The following is a 27,500-nucleotide window of genomic DNA, read 5'->3' on the forward strand; positions in this document are numbered from 1 at the left end:
TTCTACCTAATGTTACTTTGTCTTTTATATCATTAACAAAAACACTCTTACAAGTATAATGCTAAACAAAAATGAACAGTAAAATACTATTGTATATTATCCTTTATTACTTATTTGAATACAATAGTTGATACACTTTACACAGGCTTGTGCGGAACCAATGACACATCACAATAATATAGGAAGCAAATGAAATATACATTCCTCTTAACTGGGCACTGGTGAGAATTTCTTCAGAAACAACTGCCGGAATTCGGAAAAGAAACTTAATTTTGAGGTTTCACTTCCAACATTCAATAAATAAGTAATGCCTGGGGATTGAAAAATTGTAATTCCATATAAAAAAGAAAAGTATTGTTTATTTAGCAATATGGAATGGAGAAGTCTTGGAAAAAAGGCACTTCATAATCAGCAACCGCTTTTATATATTTTTTTTTGAACATATGCCTTGTATCCACACTGATCACATCCATGTTCCTAACCACAGTGACAAAAAGCTTTACAATGGTATCTGTAATTACATTACTATTAGTTATATATAAAACTGGTGCCTTAATTGACTTGTTGCTACAAGCCTGAGTGGGCATGGGGCCAAGTACAAAAGTCTGAAGCAGTGGAAATACCGGAATGCAACAAGGGAAAACTAGCACCTCACATTAATATTTTGATGGCTATTTACAAATATTAACTTTTAACTTAAAGCTTTCTTTTTTCTGTAATATTTTAATGAAATATATTGTGAACTGCATGAATTACATATCTTATGATCTAAATATTATGGACATCAATGCACCTAGGCATAATCAAGTTTCATCACTCAAGTCCAAAAAGTTACAGCTCTCAAGAAAATGTAATAAAAAATAAATAAAAAAATTAAAGAAGAAATATTGATTTCCTTAACTAATGTGAACGGTAGATTATATCAAACTCTTCGGAACCATAAGTAAGACAGTCCTTACCATTGTACGTTCATGTAATGTACATTTATTAGTTAAGCAAGAATATCAGCTCCTAATATTAGCATTTGGGTGACTATACATAAGCTAGGATCCAAATATAGTCGAACTTCACCATAAGCCTGACTATCAATGTCACTGGAGCAATCAATCAGACTAGCACATCTCTCACATTGTCAAATTAAGACACACTTGGACCCTAAGACTGAAAATGCAAAATGTCAAAAAAGTAACTCAAATGTAACATTTCAAAAATGTTTATGCATTTTTCAGCAACACATCTCTCAATGATCTCCATTTACTATCACTTCTGTGGTTTCTGTTGTCACTACCACTTGTTCAGAGGTGGTCATGGTCTGGGAGCTTTCTGTGATGACCTTCTCTGATGATGCCTTCATGATGTCTTCTACAGCACATTTCTCAATTACCTCTACGCTAGTTTCCTCATCAGCAATCTTGTTTTCCCCATTCACTACAGGCTCACTGGTCTCTAGGACTGTTGCTTCAGACTTCTCTGCTTTAGTGGCTGCTGTCTTGGTTCCAGCAGTTTTAGTTTTGGTGACTAAGGTCTTCTTCACTGCAACTCCTGTATCAAAGAAAAATCATTACAATCTTTGATATTCATGAGAGAAAAGGTTAAACTAAATTTAAATAGCAGGAATAAGTTTTAACAACAAAAAAAGAACAGACAATGAAAAATAAGCACCAGCTCAAAATGCAAGGGGGAAAAAATATGAGATCTTACCTGCAGTCTTGGTTGCAGCAGATTTTGTTGTTGTAGATGTTCTAGCCTTGGTGGTGGCATCCACACGGGATGTGGTCTTGCTTTCAGTCGTTGATGACCTGGCTGCTGCTGCTGTTCTACTGACAGTGGGTCGAGTGGTGGCAGTAGTTCCTGGCTTAGAGGCAGGTCGAGTTGTGGAAAGGATTCGGTTTGTAGTGTTCTTGGTCTCTTTTTCAGCAGCAGGGCGTGTGGTTGAAGTCTTGGTTGCTGTTTGTGTTAAAGGTTTACGTGCAGTTGTCGTCGTCCTTGTGGCAGACCCATTAACTAGTTTAGCAGCATCAGGCTTATCTGCAGTCTTGGTGGGAACTGTCTTCCTAACAGTGGATGTTGTGGTAGTTCTAGCAGCAGGAGTTGGACGTGCAGAACCTGGCCTGGGTGCACCTGTTGTTGGTCGGGTGGCTGGGGCTTTTGTGGTGGTACTGGTGGTTGCTGCTGGTTTTTCAGCTGGCTTTTTGGCAAGTGGCTTGGTGGCTGTTGGCCTTGTAGCACCAGCAGTGCCAGTTGCTGGTCGTGTGGTAGTGGGTCTGGCAGAAGCAGGCCTTGCTGTTCCTGGTTTGGTGGCAGTGGGTTTATCTGCAGCAGGCTTGGTGGGGGCCACTCTTGGTAAAGGCTTTGGCGAAGCAGTTTTCTCTGTAGCTTTGGGGGTTGGAGTCTTAGAGATGGGAGTCCTAGTGGGTGTGGCTTTTCCAGGTGTTGGTCTGGCTGGTGTGGCCCTACCTGGAGCTGGCTTCTTGTCTGGTGTGGCTTTTGTAGCTGGAGCTTTAGTGGTTTTAGCAGGAGTCCTTGCTTTAGGTGTAGGAGCTCCTTCTTTAACAGTTTTAGCTGCTGCCTTTGCAGGAACTGCTGCAGCTGGTGCTGGAGTTTCCACTTTCTCTGCTGTGGGCTCAACTGGAGCAGGTGTGGGCTCGACTGGAGCTGGTGTGGGCTCGAATGGGGCGGGTGTGGGCTCAATTGGGGTGGATATGGGCTCGACTGGGGCAGGTGTGGGCTCAATTGGGGTGGATATGGGCTCAACTGGGGTGGGTGTGGGCTCAACTGGGGTGGGTGTGGGCTCAACTGGGGCAGGTGTGGGCTCAACTGGGGCAGGTATGGGCTCTTCTTGCACTGGGGTATACTCAACTGGACTGATAAGTTCTTCAACTGGGGCAGGTGAGGACTCCACTGGGGTTAGTGGTGATTCTACAGCAGGAGAGACAACTTCCTGTCCAAGGAGATCAGCAGTGTCTGGCTCTGAAACAGGAGTACTTTCATCAACAAAAACTGACACAGGGACCTCTGCCATTGGTTCCACTGCTTTTTCTGGCACAAAGGTAATATCAGATGGCTGCTGCATATCTGCATTTGTCTGACCTGTCTCATGTTCAGGGATGATGAACTGTGTTTCAGGACCAGCAATGTCAACTGGAGATGGAGGTGCAACCACCTCAACAGTTGACTGTGCATGGACAATTTCTACAGGTGAGTCTTGGGCTACCTGAGAAGATTCTTCTTCAACCTGTCCATTTGCAACACCACTGAAGTTCACAAGGTCTACAGGTGCTTGCAGTGAAGGCTCCAAGCTGCTAGGCTCAGGTGAGGAGCTCACATACACACTGAATGGACCAGATGGCTGCTCCATCGCACTTGTGAGTGAGTCCTGATTTTGGTTGATGGCAAAGTTTGTGCCAAAGTTCTCCTCAGGTGTGTTGAGTTCAACAGATGTTACAAACCCTTCAACAGACCTTGGGCTTCCAGGGACACGAGGACTCACTGAACCATGAGGACTGGATGGCTGCTCAAAGTTACCTTCCATCAAATCTGGAACTTTGTCCATAGAGGTTTGCATCAGGTTGAGAGTCCTTGCAGAGCTTTCAAACCCAATTGTTCCCTCATCTACACTGGCTTGAAGAATATCAGGGGGATTTTCCATAACAGGTGGTTGATCAGCCTCATGTGGAGAAGGAATTTTTTCTGAATACACCTCTCCTATGACCTGGTCCAGAGGGGCAGCTTCCATAGGACTGGTGAGCAAATCTTCATGAGATGGTGACTTCGGGGCTGCTGCTACAATGCCCTCATCAACAATCACTGCATCAACACTCTGAGGGGCTTCACTAGGAGGGGCTACAGGAGCTGTTGGACCACCAGGAACAAGAACATCTTCACCCTGAAAAGTACAACATTACTTAAACATGCAAAGTAAACAGTATATGTAGAGACCTTACTAATGCTGGAAATTACACAATGAGCTGCGGTTGTACATGGTTATAAGGCAGGACAAGCTTTATCAAAACTTTGTTCCAAACGGAAAAACAAGGCAGTGTAACTGTGGTGCATCTCCCCTTTCCCCCACTTTCCAAGTTGTGCTTAGCATAAGCATAAGCTAATCCAATATGATTTTTTTTTTTTTTTTTTTTTATAATTCTCTTGATTAATCACTGGCACCAGGTACATATGCTCTCAACTGTAATTTTGTTTTGTCAATTTTATTTGAACACAGATGACTCCACAAGGAGTCAATTAGTAGGACCTGCATGACCTCACATGATATCCCATTCCTTGAAATCTCTGATTTTCTTTTTCTAATAATATTGAAGTCAGTAGTTATTATTATTAGTGACACTATGATTATCATAAGATTATTAAAATATAAATGAAGCATTCCAAAAATAAAGAAAGAGTAAACAAGTGCGAGGGGTCGACTAATTTGACTCTGGTGATTAAGCCCTTGTGGAGCAAACTATATATAAAAAAAAAAAAAAAAAAAAAAACTAAATAAATTAATTAATCATTAATGCCACCCCAGCATTACTGGAAAAAAAATTGCTTCTGGGTATACGCACTGTCCATTTTGGTTTTGTTTTGTTTACACACACAACTTCACATGAACTTACTTACTAATTACGATCGTAATTATAAAAATTGTAATTATAATCCTCCTCATCATTAAAAACATTTACTGAATATGATTACAATATCATTGTTGTATATTACAATATTATAGAAAAAATATCCTGAAAATCAAGGAAAAGGCTAAACAGGAGAGATGAGGCAGAATTAGTAATTGGCAAATTGGTGACAGCAATTGTGGGGTAACCTATGTGTAAACAAAATTATGAACTAAAATTACAGTGGACTAGGCATGTATGTGTATGTCCTCATAACATTAACAGGTTAATGCAAACTTGTGTAAAATTCTGAGTCTTGACCTCCAATAATGTTTAATTTTGATGATTATTTGATAACAGCAGTTTCTGCTCAAGAACTTCAAATAACACAAACTGCAAATCTACCACTAAATGACTAGCTATAACTGAACCAATTGGTTCTTAATTTTTCATTGTTTATACCCATATCTCTAGATATATATATAAAGGAAGTTCAGTAATTCCTAAGAAAATAAAATGCAAACAACAGCATGCTTTATACCTGTGGCTGTGTCTGTGGCTCCATGCGGAAGTATGACCACTCCTCCTCGTCCTCTTCCTCCTCTTCTACGTCTCCTGCCTCACAAACTCCGTCTGGGATGCTGTCCAATTCTGCCAATGCTGCATCAACTGTAAAGGAACATCACAGTTATACGCTTATTGTTAATGAGATGATGATGATGATATAACTACTAATAAAGCATAGGAGATGTAGAGAAAACAATGAGAGTTAGTGAATGAATGAGTATGGGGAGGGAGGGAGAGAAGGAGAGAGAGAGAGAGAGGAAGGAGAGAGAGAGAGAGAGAGAAGGAAGGGGGGAGAGAGAGAGAGAGAGAATAAAGGAGAGAGGAGAGAGAGGGAGAGAGAAGGAGGGGAAAGAAGAGAGAGAGAGGAGGAGAGAGGAAGAGAGAGGGGAGAAGGAAGAGAGGGAGAGAGAGAGGAGAGGGACAGAGAGAGAGGGAGGAAGAGAGAGAGAGAGAGAAAAGGAAGGAGAGAGAGGAGAGAGAGAGAGGAAGGAGAGAGAGAGAGAGAGAGGAAGGAGAGAGAGAGAGGAGAAGGGAGATGAGAGAGAGAGAGAGGAGGAAAAGAGAGAGAGAGATATGAGAGGAGGAGAGAGAGAAAGGATAGAAGAGAAAAGGAGAAGAGGATAGAGATGAGAGAGAGAAGGGAGAGAGAGAGAAAAAGAGAAGATAGAGAGAGAGAGAGAGAGAGAGAGAGGGGATGAAGATAGAGAGTAGAAGAGCGAGAAGAGGAAGAAGAAGATCAGAGAGAGAGATAGAAGAAGGAAGAGAGAGAGAAGTGGATGAGGAGCAGAGAGAAGAAAAGAAGAGGAAAAGAGAGAGAGAGAGAAGGATGAAGGAAGAGAGAGGGGGGAGAGAGAGGGGGGAGAAGGAGGGGAAAGGGGAGAAGAGAAGAGAAGAAAAGAAAAAAGGGAAGATAGAAGCGAAGAGGAGAGAGAGGAGAGGGGAGAGAAATAAAAAAGCTGACAGTAGCTTCCTCCCATACCTCGTAGAATGAACCTCAATCAGAAATACTTAAGACTCTAAAGGCCATCTATACGGAGCAAACACCAGCAAGTGAACCTCAGCTATGCCCATGGCATGGCTGGGATGGCACAGAGCTTGTGCGTCCGGCATAAAATTCAGCGAGGAGCGAAGCCGCAAGAATGCAAGGTATGGCGGCCACGAGGGCATACCCACACCTTTCTACCCCGACACAGGTAACAAGTTGCGCGCGCAAAATGAAAGGTATCAGTTTATGAGTAGTAGTGTAAACCCAGTCATTTTTCAGCGAGTTTTGCAAGACTTAATTTCTTCCTGTAATTAGCTTTCTTTTCATCAGCCCCCAAACCACCAACACAGAATCGGTACCGTTACCCACGAGCCATTTTCTTTGCCGGCAAATCTCGTATCTATATTGCTCTTCAGTTTTTAAAAAGTTTTTTTTTTTTTTTTTTTTTTTTGGTGGCTTAATGGGTCGCCAAGACCTTGCAAGACTTCATACTCAGATAAAATTGTCAACCAAGGTCGACACCAACACAAGCAACTGCTTCTGTAGCCGGAATTCTCAATATCAACAAGGCTTTCCTTCGCCAGCTCCCCCGATACAAACCGTCTTCCGCGTAATATTGTATTCCCACAAATATATCGCATTCCTCTTAGTAATTGTGAAACCATAAACGGCCATTCAAGGGTAATTTCGAATTTGTCACCTGGTCTTTCAGCGTAATTGCAGCGGCACAGCAATTCCCTTCTACCTATTCCTTCACTGTCTCGCCGAACACTGCCGACACTCGACTCGCTGGTACGAGAACTTCCTCCCCTTTTGCGCGATCATCTGTTTAGCCACGCTGCCAAGCGTACGACCCTTCCAATATTTATGCGGCATTCTTTTCAATAAATAAAAAATGACTCGGTTACTTTAAAGACTTGTGAATTACGGTAGATCTTCTTTAACAGAATAATTACTTCCCTTGAACATGCTGATTCTATAATCTTTAAATTGAAGTTCTTTTTCGTCATTTAAATGGATTATTTCATTTTGGATCTGAATTTGAACCGAGATTTCTTTCAGTCGAGGTAAATCATATTCCTCACGCACGCATGCATCGTATGAAAAATATAGGTAATCAAGCATTGTTAAACACAGGTCATAGATACATAATGACACACGGCTGTACTCATGCTGCGTGATTATATAAGTACATTCATTAGAAGGAATTTGTGTGCAATATTTGTTCGTTCCTGCGTGTCTAAATAAATATATACATGAATAAATGTATTTACACATATATCTATCCACCTACCTACCTATATAGACATACACACATACACAAACACAAATCTATCCATATATCCGTTTATCTATACAGTATTCTGTATAATCAGTTTCATTCTCTCTCTCTCTCTCTCTCTCTCTCTCTCTCTCTCTCTCTCTCTCTCTCTCTCTCTCTCTCTCTCTCGCTATTACACACACACACACACACACACACACACACACACACACACACACACACACACGAATGTACATCCACGTACACATTGCTACATTAATCCTGCCGCATTTCTAAATTCGCTAATACAATGCCGTCAAGCAACCCAGAGAATACAAAATGCATTATTGAAAATGAAAATAAAGAAGTCAGCGGTGCCGTTTCTGCTTCATCTACTGACGCCCGTTACAACCATAGCATGCAAAGATGAAACGTCTTTGTCGTTTCCTGGTTAATGGGCGTGGGTGTGGTCCATCAGACGAGTGAGGCAAACAGCCAACTGGCAGCTGGCAAATCGACCCCTTCTTCCCTGCTGTCACTCTTCGCGTCGTACTTGTGCCCGTTGCCGTCGCGATCGAGCCGCCGCTCGCTTTTCAATCAGAACGCGAATTGAGGGATGCACGGTGCTTTGGACAGAGGGGGGCGGGGTTAATGGGATCGGAGGCTGGCCTTCGCAAAGGGTGTGATGATTGACCTTTCGATGTCCTACCTTCAATGCACGTCGTGGGGGATCCAACTCATTTTCAGATACAAAAGAAGTTAAATTATGAAACCGTATCTAGAGTCGTTTTATCTCCTAAATCCCACGCAAACCCTCGTAAAGATAACACAGGACAAAACAGACAGCTCAAATAAAGTTATTCAGACAATCATGACCTTCCTATTACAAGTTAATTTGGAAGAAAGAGGCGATTTAACAGTTTCTCCTACAACCTCCCCAAGCACCTGCATCGCTTGCATCGTCACAAGATCCCACACTGATGAGCGTGAGTGCATATCCCAGCTGAGACAATGGCTCTACACATTGGGATAACAACCAAGACAGCTTCCATCCATCCCCGGACTTGCCAATTAACTCAAGGTTGGGCATCAGGTGGAAAGACCTGGGCCAAGACAAGGCCAGTTGATTCTAACCTCTGAAGATGGTCGACACTTCCTAAAATTGAGGGATATCGACAAAAATATTGATCCTACCCTTTACCAACAAAGCCCTAATAATCTGTCAAAATGGACTAATTTTCCTTATAAAGCATATTTTCTTCCACAAGTGATTCCACATGCCGTATAAGATCACCTCGCCTCCACATAATCGCCATCGTCGTGTTACAAGTTATACCCTTCCAAACAAAATCTTGTGGCGAGACAGTTTTTACCATTACACAAAGTACCAAAAATCATACGAATTCTAAAACAAATCCTTTCTGTGCATGAGTGTCGACGCAAGCACCTCAATGCACGGAGCTAAACATCTTATCCTGGGAAACCGATATATCATGCGGTGTGTGGCAGTCTCAGGTGCACAGGAAAACGGACACCCGAAGAATCCCACTTGCCAAGACGTCGACCTGTCTGCCGCTCATGGCTCGTATTGTTCTAGATTTAAAAATCTACTCGTTTTTCTTGAAGCGAAAAAGTCCGTTCTTGAGAGCAAAAGTTCATCTCGTGATTAAATACGCTACTGTCGGAAAACGTGGAAAATTTATTTCTATGACTTAAAGAAAATTAAAAGATAAGACACACTCTCACAGTTAGATATTACCTACTCTTGATTTTCTTAATTACTTTATGCAAACTACCAACGGCTGAATCTACAATAGAGAAACACAATCACTGAAACTGTTCACGATCTACACACCGACTTGTCTTTACCGCAGTGTGGAAAGTGATCAGCGGCAAGGCATAACCACGAACCCCCACCACGCGCACGAATGCATACATGCACGCACAAATGAGCGCGCACGCAAACTAACGCTCCTCACGTCTCACACTCGCAGTCTCAACCCTCTCTCCCACTGTCTCTAGGCAACTCCCTGATACCCTACGCTCCTGTAGCCATGCCTGTGTTGCCTAGCACGAGTGTCCCCAGGTGAATAAAGTTCGACCCACCTTCCATTTACGAGATAGTGAAGCATCACCGCCTTCGCTAACGTATTCAACACTCAGCATAACATAGGATCAGCACTCACCCAATCACATAAAGTTAAAAATTAATTCCAGAAACATACACCTTCTTACATAAACCACCCAATAGCGAGACAAAGATGGTAGTATGACTCACTTGTAAGAACACCAATAAGGTTCGGGGTGTGTAGGGCGAAGGGAAGGGGGTAGGGGGGCGCCCTCTACCCAGCCCCCGTCCCCCTGCAGCACCCTTTATCCCCTCGACGACTGACGAGCTACGGACGCCATCCGCCGAAAAGCCGCGAGATCCCCTTCTCGGCAAAGCCCTGGCCATCGCATTTTATAAAATCATATACACTTTGTAATGGCAGTTTAGAGTGCACTTTTGGTTTTAATGCTTAACGAATAATTCCGATGTGTCGAAACATTTTTTTTATATTAAAAAAATATATATATATTTTCGTGTGTTTACATATGTATACCTGTATACGTGTATAGGCCGAATAAACGGGTGCAACCGGTCTGATAATCTGTCGAGTGTAAGCGACATTAGAGTAACAACAGAAAAGTGCGACCAGGTGTGGTCATGACCTGTTCTGACGTGCTCGGCTGGTCAAGCAAGGGCAGGCCAGGGCAGCCTAAGCCCAAGACGGTGCTGGGAACAGGAGCGCTTCTTACCCTAACCTACCTTGTGTTCTTGGCTTCTGGGGCCTACGAAGCCCACAGACCGACAGAGACACATACAAACAAACACACACTTTACGCGCGTTCAAACATTAAAACCACATAAAATCTGCCGTACACACTTCAAGGGGCCGTAGAAAATAAACCAAGCAATAAAGTACCAAAAACGAAAACACGCATCGCGATGGATCCCTGTTCTACGATTTTCGCGTTTTCCACACAAACAAGTCCGTGTTGGACGTGACGACAACGCAGCGCAGACCCAGGGACCATGCACAGAGAGAGATGAGAAGGGGAGGGGAAAGAGGAGATAAAGCTTTTGGGTAGAGTGAGAACAGAAGGGAGAAGAGAAGAGCGAGACAGGGGTCCACGTGAGACCCTCTGATCACTTTGTATAGAACACTCATACCACGTGATCGATAACTAATTTCCCCCCGGCCATGTCACGAACGTGATTATCGTCGAGGGGGCAAGGACGGATGAGGGAATAGAAGGGAAAGGAAGGAAAAGAGGGTGGGCTGGAGAAAGGGAAGGAGGTGGTGAGAGGCCGGTAGAGGGGAGGTAAAGGGAAAAGAGAAGAAAAAAAATATAACACACATACACGCACGCACGCACGCGCACGCGGACACACACACACACACACACACACACACACACACACACACACACACACACACACACACACACACACACAGATAATATATATATATATATATATATATATATATATATATATATATATATATATATATATATATATATATATATACACATATACCAGAAACTTCAATAATAGTAGTTTCTCGAACAGAACCCCAAAATTAATATATGAAAGAGAATCGAAAATATATACAACTGTGACAAAGATGCTCAATAGTAATAAAAATAGAAACTAATCTGCTGCACTGCCAAACTGACGTCTTATCCTAGAGAGATGGGAGGGAGGGAGGGAGGGAGGGAGGGAGGGAGGGAGGGAGGGAGGGAGGGAGAGAGAGAGAGAGAGAGAGAGAGAGAGAGAGAGAGAGAGAGAGAGAGAGAGAGAGAGAGAGAGAGAGAGAGAGAGAGAGAGAGACGTTACAGGAAAGGATAACAAAGGTGAGGGGAGGAAAGAGAGGGCGACAAAAGGAAAAACATGAAAACATAAGAGAGGATACGAGGAATAAATAAATAATTCCAAGATAGAATGAAACAATAAAAATCATGAAACGAGATAGTAAATAAAATGACATAGGACAGAATAAAGAATAGCTGTCCCAAACAAAACCTCACCCATAAACGTAAAACCTGCCCAAGCAGAGAGCACTGATTCGACACAGCCCAATGCGAGCCTGAAGACGACCATTCGTGTGCAGAGAAGTCGAGATGCTATCGGAAAATGGCTCGTTTATGAAGCAAAGGAACGGCGGCACCTGAAAGTGAGTCATCCCGGAGGAGCAAGGAGTGGCAGGAGCGCGCTCGCCCGGAGGCTTCCATAGGGGAGGCAAAGGGGTCCTTGTGCGAGGGGTGCCAAGCGTGGCAATCGGGGTCTCCCGACGGCAGCGGATGTCCTCAAGCAGAGGGCTGGGTGCCTCTCGGACATGCTATCACAGACGGCACTGCATGCACAAAAATGAAATAGCTTTGACGGAAACAGTGGGCTGATTTATTGGTTCCTTCACTAATGAAGCCGAGTTTCATGGGCGTCTACAAGCATGACTATTTTTTTTCACGAGCCGAGCAGCAGGGCAGGCAGAGTTATATAGGAAATTAAAGAAAACTCCTTGCGCTCTAAATGTGGAGGTGGGACCGTCCGGCGATGCGATTTCAAAGCTCCTCTTGGAGAAGTTCAAGGTGGGCCTTGTAAAACTCGAGGCGTGAGTGTTGGCGTGTGAAGTTATTAGAGACTGGTGCTTACATATGTAAAGCAGAAAGGGGGAGTTGTGCAGGATATTAATGCGTGTGGTGGAAGGGGTAAGAGGATCGGGAGGAGTCAAGAGGGAGGGAAGAGGGATGGAGCCATGACCTCATGTTCGGGGTCGAGTCTCCGAGCCTACACCGCATCGGGCGCTGATCCAACACTCTCTCTCTCCCCCGCACTTCCTTCCCCCCGACTGCTTGCCTCCGCTTCTGCTCGTGTGCTTATCCATCGATGGCTGTTTAGTAAGATCTGCTGTTCTCTCATTTTAGTCATTATATAAAAGCAAACTAATTATAATAGTAGCATTATAACATATGGCTTAGATCTTTCGTAAAATTTCGTCAAAGGTTTATACACATTCATTTCATTGTAAATCTATGACCTTGTATGGAAATGCGAGAAACAATGAAAATGAACGAGGGAACAACCGGAACGAGAGCGGGAGAACGAGGCAAGGGGAAAGAAAGGACAAGAGAGGAAAATAAGGGAGCGTTTGCTTATTTACGACAGTCACGTAAATACAGCAGTTTATTACACCCATATCAGGAAATGTACCCGAGTTATCACTGGTGGACACGACAACCTCTTCCAAAAATATGAACTATTATCACCGTTCATAACAACAAGGTTCAAGCAAACAAATAAGCTGGCAAGCAAACACGCAACACGCACATACTCTCTTATATATTATCAGAATACCGTCCAGGAAAGGCAGGAAGCAGCCGAGAGCAGGGCGAGCCGCAGGGGGGTGAGAGAGGCTGGCAGGACTGAGCCTTCGGGGATCCGCGCTCCCAAGATGTGTTGGGGGGGGGGGGGCTGGAGGCTGCGCATGCCACCGTCGCTCTCAAGTCACTCCAGTGTAACTGTCCCGTAACGTCAAGTCCTTACTGTCACGTCACTGTCACATCATGTAGAGCAGTTAAATCCCGAGGCACCCGAAACGACACGCCAACAACAGCGCCGTGAAGCAAGAGAAAAGGGACACGCAGCAAAAGAGATAATCAAAGGAAATAAAACGTAGTCTAGAAATAAATAAATAAAAAAGAGGGAAAGGCTGCAGACGTTACGTGATGCTAGTTGCTGGGTCGTGGCGGCGAGACGCAAGGTCACCACTGCTTGCGACCTCCCCGCTCCACCGCCTGTGCCTGCAAGACGGAGGCGCTTCACACACAAGAACTGCCACCTGCAGAACTATGCAAAGGCGCCCGGAGCCTAGCACTCCAGGTCTTCGAAGGCACCTCGACTCCCCGAGGATCAATAAAGCTTCATGATCACGCGCGGAGGTGACGCACCTCCCCCTCCAGGTTCCCCCGTCATGAGTCATGCACAGTCGGCCGCCCGGCCCTCCTCCTGCAAGTTTCCCTTCGTCTCTTCTCGCGCACATGGCCGTGTGCCGGCAAGGTTTACACGCCGCGAAAATGCACGTCCACACGTGGCAGATACGTGTGCAGCGACAAACTGGTTATTCTTATAAGTCATACACGCACATCAGTACCCACCCTGTAGACCGCCGCTTTACCTGACCGGCATACTTCACCTTGTCCTAATGCAGTGCATAATGAGGAGAATGAGGTGGAGTGAGGGAGGAGGGAAGGGGGTGGAGGAAGAGAAAGAAAGAAAGAATGGAAAAAGAAAGAAAAAGAGAAGAGAGTGAGAGATAAAAGAGACAGAGACAGCCGTAGACTGGGGTGGAGGGAGGTAGGAAGGGAGAAGGACGGAGGGAGAGGAGAGAGGGAGGGAGAGAGAGGGAGGGAGAGAGGGAGGGAGGGAGAAGAGAGAGAGAGAGAGAGAGAGAGAGAGAGAGAGAGAGAAAGATAGAAGAGAGGCAGACAGACAGAGAGAGAGGGGAGGGAGAGAGAGAAAAAAAAAGGTGAGACAGACAGACAGAGATGGAGAGGGAGGTGAGTAGGTAGGTGAGTGAGTGAGTGTGAGTGTGAGTGTGAGTGTGAGTGTGAGTGTGAGTGTGAGTGAGAGAGAGAGAGAGAGAGAGAGAGAGAGAGAGAGAGAGAGAGAGAGAGAGAGAGAGAGAGAGAAGAGAGAGAGAGAGAGATAGATGAGAGAGAGAGAGAGAGAGAGAGAGAGAGAGAGAGAGAGAGAGAGAGAGAGAGAGAGAGAGAGAGAGAGAGAGAAAGAGAGAGAGAGAGGGGGGGGGGCAATAATGAGAACAGAAACAGACAATATAAAAAACTATGGATCCTCATCAGTACACCTGCGCATATTGAAATGCCTTGACACTTCCACATAACTCAAGCAAACTGAATCAAGTACACACACACTTTACACAAAGTGTGACCTTTCTGCACATACTAAGGTCTTGTCGACAATGAAGGCTGCATCATTTAATCAACGTAGCTCAATCAAGCGAGAATAATGCCACTTACCTAGCATTCATTGCAAGAGTAAGGCAAGGTTACGCCCGGAGGGACGACCCGAATGTGGCAAGGTCAGAAAAGGTCAGAGCCGAAACCAAAACGAAAGGCTGCTCACCGCTGGGTAACGACGCTTTCTCATGGACTTGATCCCCGACTTCCGACTGCGATTTTTCCTCGCCCTGCTCACGAATTCCTTCGGCTGCAACAGGTAAGTCTGACTCTCCCTCGGCACCCTTCCCTGGCGCACACACCTCAGCCGCATGCTCTCCGCTCTCTAGCACAACCTTGGCGCTTTCTGTTGCAGCTGCTGTCTCCCCGATGCTTTCTGCTGCAACGGAGGCCTCTGCCGTTCCTTCGACGCTCTCCGCTGCCTGAGACACTTCCGACGGCTCCTCGGTGCTTTCTAATATAACTGACAATTCTGATATTCCGTCGGGGGTTTCTGATGCCACAGACATTTCTGACGTGTCTTCGGCGCTTTCTGATGGCCCTGAGAGTTCTGAGACTTCCTCAGCGGTGTCTGTAGAGACAGATATTTCTGATACTTCCTCTGCACTTTCTGTTGCAACAGATATTTCTGATACATCCTCTGCACTTTCTGTTGTAACAGATATTTCTGATACATCCTCTGCACTTTCTATTGCAACAGATATTTCTGATACTTCCTCACCGCTCTCTGGTGCATGAGAAATTTCTGATACATCCTCAGTACTAGTCCGGGCAGAAAATTCTGACGATTCCTCGGTACTTTCTGATTCAACAATTATTTCAGGGATTTCCCTGACGCATCCTGCAGGAACTTCTGTTTCATCCTGCACACTATCCGTTTCACGTGGGACACCCTTCTCTGCCTCAACATCTGTTACACACGCGATCTCTTTTTTTATTTCTTCATAGCTTTCTGTTTTAACAGATTCTTCTTCCGTATCTTCTGTTGTCGTCGTTCCTCCCAATTCACTCCCAATACTTCCGGATGTAAGAGGCTCCTCTGCGGACACATCCTCCTCGTTCTCTTCCGCAGACACGTCAACTACCGGAGCGCCCTCCCCGGGAGGGTGTGCCTGTATTTCACTCTCAACGGCGTCTGCTGCAGCAAGTGCTACCGTTTCACTCTCAACTGTTTCCTTTAACCTGGGAACTTCCGATAAAAATTGTGCTGTTTCTCTAGGTACAGGCAATTCCGTGATTTCTTCAGTACCTTCAGTCGTAACCTGTAACTCAGTTTCGACATCAACGGTACGCGCCTCTGCTTCCTCGTTCACGATTTCCGCAGAAATTTCTTCTTGAGTGCTCTCTGTTTTAACTGGGACTTCTATCTCGTCATCAGTGCTTTCTGTTGTAACGTCTGTCACACTCTCGCTCTCGCCCTCAGTCACCTCTTCTGTGACATCAATCTCTTGCACTTCGCTGTCGTCCTCTGTTTCTCTCTCGGCGCCCGCAGATGAAACAGCCTCACTACTTGCTGTTGTAGAAGGCTCTGCTTCACGTTCGATACTTTCTGATGCGGCAGCGTCTTCGGCTCTGCTCTCAAGGTCCTCTGCTAGGACTTGTTCATCTGTTTTCTCCTCCGTCGTAATTGGGAATTCAGTTTCTGCCTCAGTACTTACTGTTGTATCCAGCTTTTCTGTTTCTCCCTCGGCACTTTCAGGCGTAGTTGGTATTTTTGTTTCTCCCTCGGCACTTTCAAGTATAGCTGGCACTTCTGGTTCGCTTACCACACCATCTTTTGTAGTATCTGACACACTCACTTCTGAATAACCCTCAATGCTTTCTGTTGATACACATTCTTGTATTTCACTTTCGTCACTCTCAGTGATAGCTTCAGTTTCGGCAACCTGACTTTTTTCTATCACTTGCATGCCCGATTCATCGTCAATAACTTCCGCTGCGAATTTTGTTGCATGCTCCTCTGAAACGCCGTCAGCACTTGCAATGGATAATTCTGCTTCACCTTCAGTATATGAAACGCTTTCAGAAGTCCCTGCCTCATCACTTGCATCGACCGTGACGTCTTCAGGCTGTTCTTTCTTTACATCCGAGACCGTATCTGCTTCGGCCTCCTCCTCCGTGTCCCTTGAAGAGCCAGCACTGTCACCACAGACGCCGTCCTCCCCTTCCTCCCTTTCCTGTTCTAAATCACTGGACGCGATGACACTCGAAACTCCTTTCACATCCGGGGGGGAACTGATCTCGATGCCCGGCGTCTGCTGCCAATCTTCAGCCCCTGCTGCTCTCGACGTCCCCTCAGCTTGTGGTATCTGCGCTACGGTTTCCATGGCGTCTGACACAGGTGCTTCTTCCTGGTGCTCCGCAGTGTCTGCAACTGAGGAAGTGACCGGTTCAGGACAAGTTTCTGGCTCAGCTTCGTTCCGGTCGTAATAAACTGACTCGCACATGTCTGCATGAACCAGGAAAGTCTCGAGATCACCTCCCATTTTTGGCGAGGAGCCAATGCCCTCCACTATTATTTCTGGACACTTTCCAGCATCCGCATTTGCAATTGTATCGGCCTCAGGACCTGCAGCTTCTTCCTGCTTTGATTCACCATGCTCCTGCCCGCCAGGTTCTTCTTTCACTGCCGGTGACTCCTTTCTGATGTTCGCCGGCGCCCCGGCGTGTGCAAATTCCTCCGCTTCCTCAGCTATTTCCCCCGACCTGCTGGTGCCCTCCACCTCTAGGTCTTTGCCCTCAACAACAACAGCGCCTCCGGAGGCCTGAACCGTCATAAGAGAAAGGTCTGGCTCTATCTTAACGATTTCTAAAGCGCTAACACTCTCTAGGCTTTTCCTGATAACCTCCTCGACAGTCTCTTCCACGAAGGAGTTCTGTCTTTCACGCCCGAAACCCTCCACTTGCAGAGTAAAAGTACTTGCCCCTTCAGGAGGCTCTGTACTCTCTTTGTGTGCATGTGCAATCAGGACGGCGTCTGGCCCGACCTCCGCGGCCACGTGCTTCATCGCTGAATCAGAAAACCCGCATTCCGACGCGGCTGCCTCTCCGGCTCTCTCCTGAACACTGCGCGAACCATCTTCCTCTTCGCTCATCTCGCCAGACGAACTGTATTTTTCCTCGACGGTTTGCGACCCATCTTCCTCGGCTTCAGAAGTAAACTCTTTGTGTACTGATTCTAGTAAATCAGGTGCAGTATTATCTGCTACGCCTGCCATTTCTTCTCCTTTTGGGCCACTGTGTTCCTCCTCTACTGGTTCTGTCGGCTCCGCGACTGATTTGGACACAACCTCTTTTCCGTCAATACTCTCATGCTTGTGTTTGGATTCACGGTTTTGCGAGATTGTTTTTTTATCCTCAGTTATTTGTCTCTCATCCTCTGAGTCTGTGGAATTTCCGTTCACATCGCTAACAGACTCCGAGGAACTAGTTTCCTTCTCAACCGTCTCTGCTTCGTCGTCCGATTCATTCGAAGCAGCCTTTTCACTGGCCGCCGAACGGCCCTCTTCGCCGAACGCACTTCCGTCTTCCTCACTTTCGGAGTCGCTTCCGTCGGATCCGGAGGCGCTGCTTTCCTCTCCCGCCGCTGCCCTCCCACTCCCCTTCCCGCTGGCGACGCCGGGCAAGGCCAGGAGGGTGGCCTTGCTTTCCTCCGATGAGGCGGGGGCTTCGTGATCGTGCACCTCCTCGTCAGCCTCCTCCGAACTAAGGTCCTTCTCGTCTTCGTTCTCGAACCCGTTGTCCCGCTGCGCCGCCGCCAGGGCCCCGTGTTCTTCCTTGCTGACGTTGTCTCCCATCGCGAAAGGTTTCTCGACGCTGACTGCCGCCGTCCAGCACCGCTCGCCCTCGAGCTCTACGGTTGGCGCCATCCAATTACGTGACCGCAGAGGCATGTCCTGGATTACTCAAGATGACCCTAAAACTCTTTTGACGTCTTATGTATGCTCGATGCCCCTCATCTCATTACGTGTCACGAAGCGTCGTTAACGTAAACATTTCATCGTCTGAAAACCGCACGATATATCCGCATTACCAAAGGGGCAGATTCTGAGACTCAGGGCCTTAGTCATCCGTTCTTCGTCCCGAGACACCCTACTCTGTGGTGCCAGCCTGCATTGTCCCGCCTGGGACGTAGACTCGCCAGGGTCGCTTCTCACCACAACTTTCTGCTTTTTATACCTTTTTCTAAACTTCTAAATAGGCTTGTAAATATATAATGATCTACTTCTGAAGTGTATTTAGCGTAATCAATAAATTAATGAGCTGATAAGACATCTGTTTTGTAAAATTAAATTACACAGGAGCAAACAGAAAATAGCTCACGCAGAAATAGAAATACATGTACATAGAGAAATGCATGTGTGTGTATATATGTGCGCGTACGTGGAGGGAGGGAGGGGAAAGGGGATGGAGGGAAAAAGGAGGAAGGTGGGGTGAGAAGAGGGGAGTAAAGGAAAGGGGAAAAGAGAAGAGAGAGAGAAAGAGAAAGAGAATGAGAGAGAGAGAGAGAGAGAGAGAGAGAGAGAGAAGAGAGAGAGAGAGAGAGAAAAGAGAGAGAGAGAGAGAGAGAGAGAGAGAGAGAGAGAGAGAGAAAGAGAGAGGCGGAAACAAAAACAGCCAGCGGAAGCAGGACAGATAACCCCGAGGTAACGGGTTGGTAGCTAGCCGTAAATAGGCGCATACCTCAGACACCCAACACCTCCACTTCCTCCATCTCTTCCCTCTATCATCACCCCCTTCTACCTTTTCCTATCCTACGCTACACATTCCGGCCGTGCCATTGTCTACGCTTTGGGACTTCCACCGGGCTTATCTCAGTCAGGCGACCGCCAATTTGTGACAGAAGGAGGGGACTCTCTCTCTCTCTCTCTCTCTCTCTCTCTCTCTCTCTCTCTCTCCTCTCTCTTCTTCTCTTCTATATATATATATATATATATATATATATATATATATATATATATATATATAATATATATAGTATATATATATATTATATATATATATATATATATATATATAATATATATATATATATATATATATATAATATATATATATATATATATAATATAATATATATATATATATATATATATATATATATATTATATATAGTATATATATATATATAGATAAAATAGATATATATATATATATAATATATTATACTATATATATATATATATATATATATATATATTATATATATATATATATAATATATATATATATATATTATATATAATATATTATATATTATATATATTATATATATAGATATATAGATATATATAATATAATATATATAATCTCTCTCTCTCTTCTCTCTCTCTCTCTCTCTCTCTCTCTCTCTCTCTCTCTTCTCTCTCCCTCTCTCCCCCCTCCCCCCCCTCTCTCTCCTTCAATTTCCCCCGCCCCTTCCTCTCCCTCTATCACCGTCCCCCTTTCTTCCTCCCTTCCTCCCCATATCTCCCTTCCTTCTCCTTCCCCCACTTTCTTAATCACCGAAATCTCCGCAGCATTTCCCCGCTGAGAACCCCTAGGCGACAGAGGCCCCCTTGGCGATCTCCCTCCCCTCACGGAAACAGAAACAACAAACGAGGGGAAAGAAAGTGATCTCTCGGGACGAGCGGCGGGCTCACGTGATCTCGCCCTTGACGGCCTCATGCTACTACGAAGTTTCGTATAAAAAAAGGATTGGGGAAACCGCATGCGAAAGTACGACTCCATAATCAAACGGATTGCTGCCGACACCGCCATGTTGCTTCATCATGACACACCTCCATCGTCGCAGAGATCGTGTTCCATCTAACCACACATATCCGAAATACACATTCGCACATACCACAGGCACACGCAAATGGAGTAGTCGTCGCAGCAAAACAAACTACCGAATATGGAAGGGAAGAAAAGCACAAAGCAACCCACTCAGGTAAGTCTGCACAACATGACGGATTAACCGCACACAAACAGAGGCACACAAACCACACATACACACCACTGACACGCAACCCAATCACTTAGTGTGATGTTGATGGTGTGCTGAGGCCGGGTGGTCCGACCACGCCCACTCGCGATGAGATCATCATTATTAACACACGCACATCAACTGCTGCCTCACCAATGTGCTCTCTCGCCTCTCTGTCGGCATGCTGGTCTGCCTGTCTGCCCACTCCATCTGCTCACCTCCGCGCCTGTTCCCCCTCCCTTCCCGTCTACCCGATTATCCACGTTGCATCCTGTGACGGACAGACGTTCCTTATGGCTCGCCGTTACAAATGACGCAAAAACGTACACTCTCCGAGGAGAAACCCTCCAAGCCGACGTGTTCGAGTGACGCGAAGAAACCTGCCAACTCTAAATAAATCTCCCTTACGCCATAACTCCTCGGAGATGGCCGTAATTCGGAATATTTTCGGGCCGGCGTCGCCATCAGCCAAAAGGCACTCTGAACCTACTCGCACCGCCATCATGTCACAAGTCAAAACAAGTGTGCACTCCTCGTAAATCTTAGCTCACGGCAATCTGTTGGAAGTGTTTACATTTATAACTTACGAAGTACACTAACTGTACAACAGAGTGTGTACACGTGCAAGTTTTTGCCAGGACTGATGTGAACATTAATTAGCTTCTTACCTGTCGGGGCAACATTGGGCACTTGCAGCTCCCCGGGGACGCTGTCTGTGAAGTTCGCCTCTCTTATCTTCTGCTCCTTTTTCATTTCCTCTACCTCTTCCTTTAACAAAACATTTTCTTTCTCCGTCTCCTTTTTACAGCTCACTTCCTCGACATTATATTTCTGTTGTTCTCCCATTCCCTTTACCTGCTCCTTCTCCTGCTCCTTTGCCCTGTCCTGTCCACATTTCCTGTCATTAGCTCCCTCCTGCCCCTCCCTCCCAAGCAGAAGTTCCTCCTCTTCCTCCTCCTCGCCACCCTCAGTGCTCGCCCCCTCGTCCGCCTCGCCGCGTCCGTCGTCGATGTCGACGATCACGAGGTCTTCCCCGTGCTCGTCGCTCGACCTGAGGACGTCCACGATGGACCTTGTTCCAGATGGGTTGAGCGACAGGATGTTGTCGTTGATGAAAATCGCCACGTCTTCTCGGGGCGGCTCGTTCTTGACGGCGACAATGACGTCACCGTCTCCGTCGTCGTCGCAAATGTCGTTTTCGCCGGCAGCGCCGATCTCCTCTGCGTCGCCAGTCTCCCGCACGGCGCCCGTGAGGACCAATTCGTCGTTTCGATCCTTGACGTCGAACACCACGATGTCTGGTTCCGTCTCGTCTCGGCCGGTGATGTAGTCAGCGATCTCGAACTGTTCCGTGGGGCTTATAACGTCCATGTTGGTGGTGAGCAGCTCCTTATCCTCCCCGCCTCTCTCGCGCGCTGAGTCACGGGCGGAGAGACCGGCCTCAAGAATGCACGCGCTGCCCTCCCCCCTCCCGCCCTCCCCGCTGTCGCTTGCACTGTCGCTTTCCTCTTCATCACGCTCGTCGTCTTCAATGTCTGTCCTTTTTCGCTTCTTAATCTCCTCACTCTCTTTAGGTACACTTGCTTCCTCTCTCGGTTGTTCTGAGTTCCCATTCTGTGCTTCGACATTTTCTCTCTTGCCTTCTTCAACCAAATGTTTTTCTCCCTCTCCTTCATCTGTGTCTCTCTCCTTATCTAGGGACTCATCTCGCTCATTTCTCTCAAGCCTTTCGGTAGTTCTCTCACCCCCGTCCCTAGCTTCCTCTTTCATCGGCCTTCCCTCCCATCCTCGGCCCTCCACGAACTGATCTGCGTCAGGCGCGGCAGCCTGCGAGAAGAGGCTCTCGACCTCTGCGGCATCGGCGGCGGCGCTATCTTCTGACCGGATAATTGCCACTTCCGTCTTGCTGGCGGTTGTGGCTGCGGCAGGCTCGGCAGCTTGGGTGTGGAAGCTGGGAGGATTTCCTGCTCGGCTTTCTGCTGGTTGCCCGTCACTCGCGGATGCAGCATCTTGCTTGGCGATAACCTGGCAGGCAACCTCTGTGTTGTCAGCGACGACCTCCAGATGGTCTGCGTGAGATGATGCACTGCCAGTGTTGATATTTATCTCGCTTCGTTTTTCGTTGTCGTTATAGAGAACTTTATCTGGTTTGCCAGCGGTGATCTCGTCTTCATCTACATTGTCATTATGACTAATAATGTCGGTTTCGATTGTATCAGCCACGACCTCTGTATTCTCACTGCCGAAATCTGTATTGCCACCGACTTCCTCTTTACCAACCAAATCCTCAGTAAAATCTGCTGTAATTTCTACCTTACTGGTGGCTTCTGCTTGGTCACTCACGGCCTCGAGACTGTTTGCCTCCTCGGTCTCGTTACTAACGGCCTCAGCTTCGTCACTGCCGATACTATCCTCTACTTTGTCATTGGTCGCGACTTTAGCAGCCTCTGGAATATCACCTCCGGCAGCAAATGACGCACCACTGATTTCTACCAGCCCACTGTCACGGTCCAGTGGGTGGTCAATAGCTCTTCGATCTACACTCATTTCTGACGGGTTGCTCACCGAAGTTTCATCACTAACACTATCATTGTGCCCTTCGCTTTCTTTATTATCGCTGACAGCTTCTGAGGGATCAGAGCTGACTTTTTCGGACTGGACACTGACAGCTCCGTTACCAGAGTGCCCGGGTTGCTGCAAACTATCCTCCAAGCTAGCGTTCACGTGAGCAGGTGTGTGGACCGTGTACACTAAGGTCTCAGCGCCGAACATTGCACGGTCGCGGCGTGCATGGTCTCGGCCGCCGTCAGTCGGCTCCGTCACGCTTCCTCCGTCCGACATCTGCGTCTCGAACACTCGATCAGTCAACATCTGCACAGTGTTCTTCAGGGTGTGCGTGAGGCCGTCCACGCCCTTGTTCACGAGTTCCTGCTGCACGTCAGAGCTCAGTGCTGACTCCTCGCTTTCGTAGTGCAGCTCACCCTCAACCTCGATGCTGATCACCTCCTTCTTCGTGGTCGCAAGGGACGCGTTTGTCTTCGGGGCAGACAATGTTCCTTCTTCGAATTGGCTCGCTATTTCGATCGTCTCACAAGCCTCAACCTTTTTGCTCTTTTTCTTTTGCTTCCTTGGGCTGCGTTTCTTATCTTTTTGTTTTTTACAATCTGTTTTCTCCTTACAGTGTTCAGATCTATTGTTGTTCTCCTCGCATCCTCCAATAATTAAGTTTCCACTGGATATCTTGCCGGCCAGCCCTTCCTTCCTGTCATGAGGTTCCGTCGGAGGCCCCGGGGCGAGTGCTGGACCTTGCTTTTGCGTGTGTGTCGATCCGCCTTCCACCTCCCGTCTACTAAATATCTTAACGTCTTGCGCCTCGTGAGTGCGGTGGCAACGCGGCGGTGCGGGCGCGCGTGTGCTCGCCGCCCCGGCTGGCTGGAGATCCTGCTTGCACTCCTCCGGGGACCTGCAGTCGCACTCCGCCTTCTCCTCCACCTTCATCTTCTTTGTTTTCCTGTTCCTCCTCTTCTTCCTCTTCGTGCGACTGATGTAACTGTCTTCAGAGGAGGTGACACTGTTCTGCTGGCGCAGCGGTTGCGGCTTCCCGCGGGCGGCGTCCCCGCACTCGGGCGTGGCGCACGTGGAGGAGCTCCCTATCGAGTAGCTCCCCGTCGAAGCCGACCGCGCCGATAGGCTCCTGATGCCGGAGCTGCTGGAGGAGGCGGTGCTGGAGGAGGAATATCTGGCAGAGGTTCTCCTGCCAGAAGAGGACGGGAAGGAGCACTCTGACGAGGAGAGTGTGACATCGTCGCTGGAGTAGTCTGTGGACGTGGTGTCGAGAGAGCCTCTAGAGGAGGCAGCAAGGGCGGCAATCCTGCGGCATCCCTTCGGCCTCACTACGGCTGTCGGCGGGCCGCCCGCGTCGCCCCCGACGTTTTTGCTCTCGCTTCCTGTTTCCCACCCTCCCGCAGCTGACTCCTTCAAGGTCAAGTCCGTGCGACCTTTCGCCGCCGCGGCGTTCTCCTTGTTGAGGGCTGAGGACCTCCTCGCCCTCTTCTTGCCCTTCTTATTGGAACGGCCGCGATTGCGATAGTGATTCCGTCCGACCATGGCGCTTAGGACGCGGCGCCGCTTTTCTGCACGCACACCGGCACGACTCCTCGAACACTGAGACACAAACGTTGGTTCGTTCCCTCGTTGTCACGCGCCGCTAGTACTGCATCTTGGGAAACAGTTCCGGCGGCGAAGTCTGCCGACAACCCCAAGCTCCCCCTGTCACTCTCTAGGCTTGTATCTTGAATTCGTAAGAGCAACGGCGGGAATGCGGCCAACAGAAGACGCCTCCACGACGTTGATTCCAGGCTAATGTTATTACTCGGCCGCACTAGGTCGCCGGGCGCATTTACATGGCCTCCCTTTGACGCATCCAAGGCCTCATCGCCACGCAAGCAGAATCCCAAAATACCCGTCCATATAACACAACACACGTACGCCTAGCCACTCCCCACGCCACACATGACAATCCCGGCCCACAACCACAGCGAGAGCGCGCCGACGCCTCCCCACAACACGAACGAGAACGAAGACTAAAGCGCGAGCACTGTAAGCCGGGCAGGAGCAGGAGATTCCCCCGCCGCTGTAGCACACGGGATCTGGAGCAGGAGTGAGGACCGAGGAGACGGCCCCAGGTACCTTGACCATCCTCGTCGCAGCCACCACCTGGAGGACACAGGGAGGGGCAGGGGGGAGGGGGCGGAAGGGAAGGGAAACACAAGGGGTGCGCGAGGGAGGAGGGAAGAGGGGGAGGGCGAGGGGGAGAAGGAAAGAGGGGGATGAGCAAAGGGGGAGGAGGTGGCGAAGGTTACTCGTGACGAATGGGAGGATCGCAAATAGGTTCAAAAGACGGATGACAGACGGCAGGGGAAAGGGGAAACACTGGTGAGGAGATAAAGCAGAGAAGAAAGAGGAACACAGGGGAGAAAAGGAAACACGAGAAAACAAAAAACAGGGGAGAAGAGAATAAGAGAAGGGGTTATATAAATTAGGACAAAATGGACAGAAGGAAAAGGGAGAGACGCGTTCTCCACGTGCTGTAGCGAACCCACGTGGGTGCTCGCTAAAAGCCGGGAACGTGGCGGGAGGGAGTGGCGGGCGGGGCATGAAGAGGGTATGCAGGGAGGGCAGAGGGGGCGAGCGCGAGGGGGACGAGAGGGAGGGTGAGCCTTGGGGTGCGGGGGTGGGGCTCTCTCACGCCTTCCTCGACATTCCTTTCCTCCCCTTCTCCTGCTCCTAGAATATTCTCTTCCTGCCTCCTTACCCTATCCCTTCACTTCTCTCCCTCGACAACAAAGCAAACGACGCAGCGATGGCGTGGGTAGGTATAGGGGGGAGGGTGAGAGAGGGGGGTGGCCTCTGAGTAATGCTTGAGAGAACCGCGCTTCCGGCTGCATTCTTCGCCGGCAACTCTCTCTCTCTCTCTCTCTCTCTCTCTCTCTCTCTCTCTCTCTCTCTCTCTCTCTCTCTCTCTCTCTCACACACACACACACACACACACACAGTCAGACCGGCCGTGACCTTAAACTCTCCATCCCTATCCTCTGAGAGACACGCGGCCTCACGCTGTCTCTCAGGCACCGTGTTATCCGTTCCATCGGCTCGAGTCCGGCCGGCTCGCCATCCCGAAGGAGCCCCCGTCGCGCCACAGTAGCCCGTCCACCGCTTAAAGGGGAGGGTCGGTCAGCCGAAAGGTCCTTCGGTCAGTGGCAAATCCCTCAATCAGTCACACTCGCTTCCCGCCCACTTCAAAGCCTCCAGCGGGGCCCTTCAGTCATACACGTTAATAACAAGCAAAATTCCCAACGGAGGTAATTAAGTGAAAGTCACCTGGCCAAGAGAGGGAGGAGGGGGAAGAGAGGGTGAAAGGAGTCTTCCTAATCATTAACCTTGACTCCTCCTGAGACAGGTGGCTTTGGAGGAAGGGGAGGAGAAGGAAGAGCAGCTGGACGTGCACCGCGGTCAGACGAGGAAGTTCTTCCTGTGTGAGACACAGCGTGGGTTCTCCTTGCCGAAAGATAATGGTTCCTCGTCCTAATCTACTATTTTTCTTCTTCATCCTGGAATAACACTTGTCTATCCTAATGGTCCTGGCCCCTATCCTTCCGCAGCTTATGCCAACACACCCCAAGCCTAAAACAACACGGTCAGCTCCACTGCCAACAATACATTTAGTTTCAACTTCTAACATCATTGTGAAAACACAAGACACAGTGCACAGACAGACATAGACAAATACAGGCGCGCGCGCGACAAACACACAGGAGAGAATAACAAGAAGGCACAGACAAAGGACCCGCAAGCACAACGCATTTCAATCAACGCTAATCGTGGGCCCACAATCACTCCCTCCATTAACACCTCATTAGCTGTCAAAACCGGACAACGTGGGCCAAAGATCACCTCAAGGCCGCCGCGGAAAGGCCAAACAAGTCACTTCCTAGCACGGGCGGGAATGAAGGGGGCGACCCTCGAGTCCTTCATGTGGCGGAACATGTGGTTGAAAATGGATGAGAAAAAACTGAGAAGACAGAACTATTAGAAAAGGGATGTTCGTGGCGTTACAATGAATGAAGTAGACGAACATGAAAATATGAAGGACGACTCTCATTACGATAAAAAAAAAGAAAAAAGGGAAGAAATAGAAAGAAAGAAAAAAGAGAGAAAGAAAAAAGCCTAAGAGAAAGAAAGCGAAATCAATGGATACCAACTATGGAAGGATTTAATCGGGCAACAGATGGACACGGAGTAACAAAACCGCAAACCTAGGACGCTTTACTACGGTTTCGGAACAAGACATATTTCACGCCGTCTTACACATGCGGGGTTTTAAGCCCTGCCAGTTCAGGGCTTGTACAGGTGACCCTGACTGACCTCCAACCCCAACGCATGCACGCACGCACGCACGCTCGCAGACATACAGTAATCTCTGCCACCTGCCCTTGGGTGACCTTATACGAATATATTTCCTATAGTAAACTGCGATAGCGGCGTAAAGAAATATTCAAAGGTTTCACGAAATAAATTACTCAAGTAAGG

The 27,500-nt window shown here is 47.7% G+C and overlaps 1 protein-coding gene across 4 annotated transcripts; it reads right to left on the reverse strand.

The window, feature by feature from the left end:
• Window positions 1-89: 89 nt before the first annotated feature.
• On the reverse strand, window positions 90-24,949 carry LOC119575373 (titin homolog). Of its 4 annotated transcripts, none has more exons than XM_037922946.1 (5): window positions 17,083-18,351; window positions 14,610-17,046; window positions 5,149-5,276; window positions 1,702-3,886; window positions 90-1,542 (listed from the first exon to the last, which is right to left on the reverse strand). In XM_037922946.1, the coding sequence occupies exons 1-5, from the start codon at window positions 18,334-18,336 to the stop codon at window positions 1,241-1,243; spliced, it is 6,306 nt and encodes a 2,101-aa protein (XP_037778874.1). In that variant the 5' UTR covers window positions 18,337-18,351; the 3' UTR covers window positions 90-1,240. The 4 variants fall into 4 exon arrangements, with proteins under 4 accessions (XP_037778874.1, XP_037778875.1, XP_037778876.1 ...); XM_037922947.1 differs by having other exon boundaries at window positions 1,702-2,775; window positions 2,818-3,886; window positions 14,610-18,351; XM_037922948.1 differs by lacking the exons at window positions 14,610-17,046; window positions 17,083-18,351 and adding an exon at window positions 21,080-24,949.
• Between the last annotated feature and the right edge of the window lie 2,551 nt (window positions 24,950-27,500).

Source organism: Penaeus monodon, chromosome 7 (genome assembly GCF_015228065.2).
Source record: "Penaeus monodon isolate SGIC_2016 chromosome 7, NSTDA_Pmon_1, whole genome shotgun sequence".
Lineage (NCBI taxonomy): Eukaryota > Metazoa > Arthropoda > Malacostraca > Decapoda > Penaeidae > Penaeus > Penaeus monodon.